At 46.8% G+C, this 5,000-nt stretch overlaps 1 protein-coding gene across 1 annotated transcript in view; it reads right to left on the reverse strand.

Moving 5' to 3' along the window:
* Nucleotides 1-5,000, reverse strand: part of dnah5l (dynein, axonemal, heavy chain 5 like) — a 56,614-nt gene that overhangs the window by 44,893 nt on the left and 6,721 nt on the right. Inside the window, exons 11-16 of the mRNA XM_085285800.1 lie at nt 4,851-5,000; nt 4,582-4,671; nt 4,339-4,494; nt 3,945-4,084; nt 3,505-3,656; nt 3,192-3,399 (exon numbers count right to left, since the gene is read on the reverse strand). The exon at nt 4,851-5,000 is cut by the window's right edge and continues 24 nt beyond it. Of these exons, the coding sequence (XP_085141926.1) occupies nt 3,192-3,399; nt 3,505-3,656; nt 3,945-4,084; nt 4,339-4,494; nt 4,582-4,671; nt 4,851-5,000 (896 nt within the window). The remainder of the gene's footprint in view (nt 1-3,191; nt 3,400-3,504; nt 3,657-3,944; nt 4,085-4,338; nt 4,495-4,581; nt 4,672-4,850) is intronic.

The raw sequence follows: 5,000 nt of genomic DNA on the forward strand, positions 1-5,000 counted from the left end.
TCAGTGTTACTGTCAGTGTTGCTGTCAGTGTTATTGTCAGTGTTGCTGTCAGTGTTGCTGTCAGTGTTACTGTCAGTGTTGCTGTCAGTGTTATTGTCAGTGTTGCTGTCAGTGTTGCTGTCAGTGTTACTGTCAGTGTTACTGTCAGTGTTGCTGTCAGTGTTATTGTCAGTGTTGCTGTCAGTGTTACTGTCAGTGTTGCTGTCAGTGTTATTGTCAGTGTTGCTGTCAGTGTTGCTGTCAGTGTTACTGTCAGTGTTACTGTCAGTGTTGCTGTCAGTGTTACTGTCAGTGTTGCTGTCAGTGTTATTGTCAGTGTTGCTGTCAGTGTTGCTGTCAGTGTTATTGTCAGTGTGACTGTCAGTGTTGCTGTCAGTGTTGCTGTCAGTGTTACTGTCAGTGTTGCTGTCAGTGTTATTGTCAGTGTTGCTGTCAGTGTTGCTGTCAGTGTTACTGTCAGTGTTACTGTCAGTGTTGCTGTCAGTGTTATTGTCAGTGTTACTGTCAGTGTTACTGTCAGTGTTACTGTCAGTGTTACTGTCAGTGTTGCTGTCAGTGTTATTGTCAGTGTTACTGTCAGTGTTACTGTCAGTGTTGCTGTCAGTGTTGCTGTCAGTGTTATTGTCAGTGTTGCTGTCAGTGTTGCTGTCAGTGTTACTGTCAGTGTTGCTGTCAGTGTTATTGTCAGTGTTATTGTCAGTGTTGCTGTCAGTGTTGCTGTCAGTGTTGCTGTCAGTGTTGCTGTCAGTGTTACTGTCAGTGTTGCTGTCAGTGTTGCTGTCAGTGTTATTGTCAGTGTTGCTGTCAGTGTTGCTGTCAGTGTTACTGTCAGTGTTGCTGTCAGTGTTACTGTCAGTGTTGCTGTCAGTGTTGCTGTCAGTGTTATTGTCAGTGTTGCTGTCAGTGTTGCTGTCAGTGTTACTGTCAGTGTTGCTGTCAGTGTTACTGTTACTGTTAGTGTTGCTGTCAGTGTTGCTGTCAGTGTTGCTGTCAGTGTTACTGTTACTGTTAGTGTTGCTGTCAGTGTTGCTGTCAGTTTTGCTGTCAGTGTTGCTGTCAGTGTTGCTGTCACTGTTGCTGTCAGTGTTGCTGTCAGTTTTGCTGTCAGTGTTACTGTCAGTGTTACTGTTAGAGTTTGTATTGTTGATTGTCATTTATGCTTACAAATGTTTAACCATGGATGCTTAGAGGTGTATAATTAATTGTGTAGTGATAAGTTGGGTGATCTTTAACAGGCTACAGAGGCTTGGTGTGTATTCCACACTAGAATGCACACCTACATCCTGGAAGCAAGGGAAAGTTCGTACCTTGTTTAATTGTTTTATGGTAGGATTAACGTAGTTACGTCTGTTCTAGTCTAAGTGCTTTTTGTGTATAAATGAACTGCTGGACTTCCTCACGGTGTTATCTAGGATGAGGGGGGGTTTACTCTCTTCCTGACCAAGGATGTTTGCTTGTGTGCTTTTATGACCCTTTGATCAGCAGTACCCACACACACACACACACACACACACACACACACACACACACATCCACCACATACGCCAACACACACACAGGCAAGGTACTCTTTGTTTGTATGTAGACGTCATATGTTAATGAACCTATGCATATTCATATAACCTCAATAAAAGGGCAGTGGTACGGGAGAACGGACGAGAGCAACTGGGGTCAGGCGAAGGAACGGCGCCTGTCCGGTTCTCTCCCGTGCACGAGTAACATGAAGAACTTTGCCTACTTGTGTCTTGCTTTGCAGTGTAATTATATTGCCTTCAACGTTCCAGCGGATGGGTTCAAGCTACAAACCTATCAGTTACTGTTACTGTTAGTGTTACTGTCAGTGTTGCTGTCAGTGTTGCTGTCAGTGTTGCTGTCAGTGTTACTGTCAGTGTTGCTGTCAGTGTTACTGTCAGTGTTGCTGTCAGTGTTACTGTCAGTGTTATTGTCAGTGTTACTGTCAGTGTTGCTGTCAGTGTTGCTGTCAGTGTTACTGTCAGTGTTACTGTCAGTGTTGCTGTCAGTGTTACTGTCAGTGTTGCTGTCAGTGTTATTGTCAGTGTTACTGTCAGTGTTACTGTCAGTGTTGCTGTCAGTGTTATTGTCAGTGTTGCTGTCAGTGTTGCTGTCAGTGTTACTGTCAGTGTTGCTGTCAGTGTTATTGTCAGTGTTGCTGTCAGTGTTGCTGTCAGTGTTACTGTCAGTGTTACTGTCAGTGTTGCTGTCAGTGTTATTGTCAGTGTTGCTGTCAGTGTTACTGTCAGTGTTGCTGTCAGTGTTATTGTCAGTGTTGCTGTCAGTGTTGCTGTCAGTGTTACTGTCAGTGTTACTGTCAGTGTTGCTGTCAGTGTTACTGTCAGTGTTGCTGTCAGTGTTATTGTCAGTGTTGCTGTCAGTGTTGCTGTCAGTGTTATTGTCAGTGTGACTGTCAGTGTTGCTGTCAGTGTTGCTGTCAGTGTTACTGTCAGTGTTGCTGTCAGTGTTATTGTCAGTGTTGCTGTCAGTGTTGCTGTCAGTGTTACTGTCAGTGTTACTGTCAGTGTTGCTGTCAGTGTTACTGTCAGTGTTACTGTCAGTGTTACTGTCAGTGTTACTGTCAGTGTTACTGTCAGTGTTGCTGTCAGTGTTATTGTCAGTGTTACTGTCAGTGTTACTGTCAGTGTTGCTGTCAGTGTTGCTGTCAGTGTTATTGTCAGTGTTGCTGTCAGTGTTGCTGTCAGTGTTACTGTCAGTGTTGCTGTCAGTGTTATTGTCAGTGTTATTGTCAGTGTTGCTGTCAGTGTTGCTGTCAGTGTTGCTGTCAGTGTTACTGTCAGTGTTGCTGTCAGTGTTGCTGTCAGTGTTATTGTCAGTGTTGCTGTCAGTGTTGCTGTCAGTGTTACTGTCAGTGTTGCTGTCAGTGTTACTGTCAGTGTTGCTGTCAGTGTTGCTGTCAGTGTTATTGTCAGTGTTGCTGTCAGTGTTGCTGTCAGTGTTACTGTCAGTGTTGCTGTCAGTGTTATTGTCAGTGTTACTGTCAGTGTTGCTGTCAGTGTTACTGTCAGTGTTACTGTCAGTGTTGCTGTCAGTGTTACTGTCAGTGTTGCTGTCAGTGTTGCTGTCAGTGTTATTGTCAGTGTTACTGTCAGTGTTGCTGTCACTGTTGCTGTCAGTGTTGCTGTCAGTGTTGCTGTCAGTGTTACTGTCAGTGTTACCAGCTCAGGGTGACAGCAGCAGCTTGGACCAAGCTTCCTGTCTGTAGCAGGAGGTCCTGCGCCGACACAGACGAGTCTTCAGGAAGGACCAGCAGACAGCAGGACGACATGGCCCCAAGCAGCCGGCCGATGCGACAGTCCAACAGGTCTGTCGCCATTTTGGCCACCAGGTCCACGTCTTTGAGAGCCACATACACATTCTGCAGGACTGACACAGAGTGGAAGGGAATCATTATCGAATGCTTATAAATCTGATGTCCTTTCTTTGTATATTAGCACAACAACAATGAGACGGGAAGCTGTCCGTCCTTACACCGCTCAGTGTTGAGGGCAGTCCAGGACAGTGAGGTGAGTCCAGGGGAGAGAGCTGCCTCCACACGGCCAATGAAGGGCTGCATGAGGGGGAGGAGGAGAGGTGGGACCCTGCCCACCACAGAGCTGTAGTCCTGGAGCATCTCCAGCAGTCTGGACCAGAGTCAGCACCATCAAAGAAAACACAAGTTTACCAAAGTGAAGAAGAGATGAAGACAAGAGTCTGAGACGAGATGAGTAACGTCGCAGAGAAAATAAATCATGATGTTGTTTAATCAAGAACAAGCGCCTTGTTTCTGTGAGCTTTTCTATCCAGCACAGAGTGAAGTAACAACAAGAACTACAAACCAAAGAAAAGACATTCATGTGATGGATTTGAGTGAGAACATCACAGAATGAGCTGCTGACGCGCCTACAGCTGGACTGAACAGCTGCTCTCACCGGCTGTACAAATCTCTGAGCTCTGATTCCCTGGAGGTCATCTTCTGGATGACCTTTGGCACGTTCACGCCCAGTTTGGTCATCCACCGAGCTTCCTGCAGCACCTCCAGCACCACAGGGTCCAGGTTCACCGAGACCTCCTGAAACAAAGAGGCTCTTTCAAATGTTCAATAAAATCTAAAATCTAACAGCAAATTTAAGGATCCAGCATCCAAAGGAAAGTGGAGTGTGTGGTGTTAGTTCACTGCCTGCAGAAACAAAAGCAGTCGGCTCTGGACTGTCGGTCACATGACTGAAATGTGTAAAAACGATTTGTTCAAATCTGAAAAAGATGATTAAAAAGTTAAAGCCACGCACGACCTTTAAAAGCTGCTTTCATTCAGTCGTCACAAACCTTGCTGTCTTCATGCCGGACCAGCAGGGCGGTGCTCAGGCAGCGTGGCGCGCTCTCTGCAGCCTGACTCCACCCCTGCAGGTGCAGCACCTCGTACTGCAGCAACACCACAGCCAGCTGGTTGTAGCTCCGGATGACTTTTGTCATCTCTGGTCCCTGAGACAGACACAGACAGGCGGCGTCACCGAGGACGCGGTCATCACAGAGATCATGTGACTGATGGGGTAAAGTCAGAGTGTGCACCTTCAGGAAGTCAAGCTTCTTCTTCAGGATCAACATCGGAGCTTCAACCTTCCTGAAGAGCTGGCGGCTCCAAAGGACCCTGCCTGACACCTGAGAGAGAGAGATCAATAACAAAAGCTCTATCGGTAAATAAATCATCTGTATTTCTCAATAGAAGCACAATAGAAGCACAATAGAAGCATCCTCCAGGACTGGAGTTTGACACTCGGATTTAAAGTAGTGAATTTCCTGCTGGTGTTTGTGAGCACGGGGTGAGCAGGTGTAAGTACCGGCGGCAGGTTGCGTCCGATGGGCGGCCGGTCCTTGTGTTTCTGGTAGGTCTTCCTCAGCAGCTCCAGATCTCGGCTGTAGCGCTGCAGCAGCAGCAGGTAGTACTGCCTCAGGTCCAAGCGAGCCAGCGGACCCGACTCAAACATGGC

The sequence above is a fragment of the Mchenga conophoros genome, linkage group LG9 (assembly GCF_057382185.1).
Source record: "Mchenga conophoros isolate Kocher_MC1m ecotype Shallow Benthic linkage group LG9, M_conophoros_male_GT1.1, whole genome shotgun sequence".
Taxonomy (NCBI): Eukaryota; Metazoa; Chordata; class Actinopteri; order Cichliformes; family Cichlidae; genus Mchenga; species Mchenga conophoros.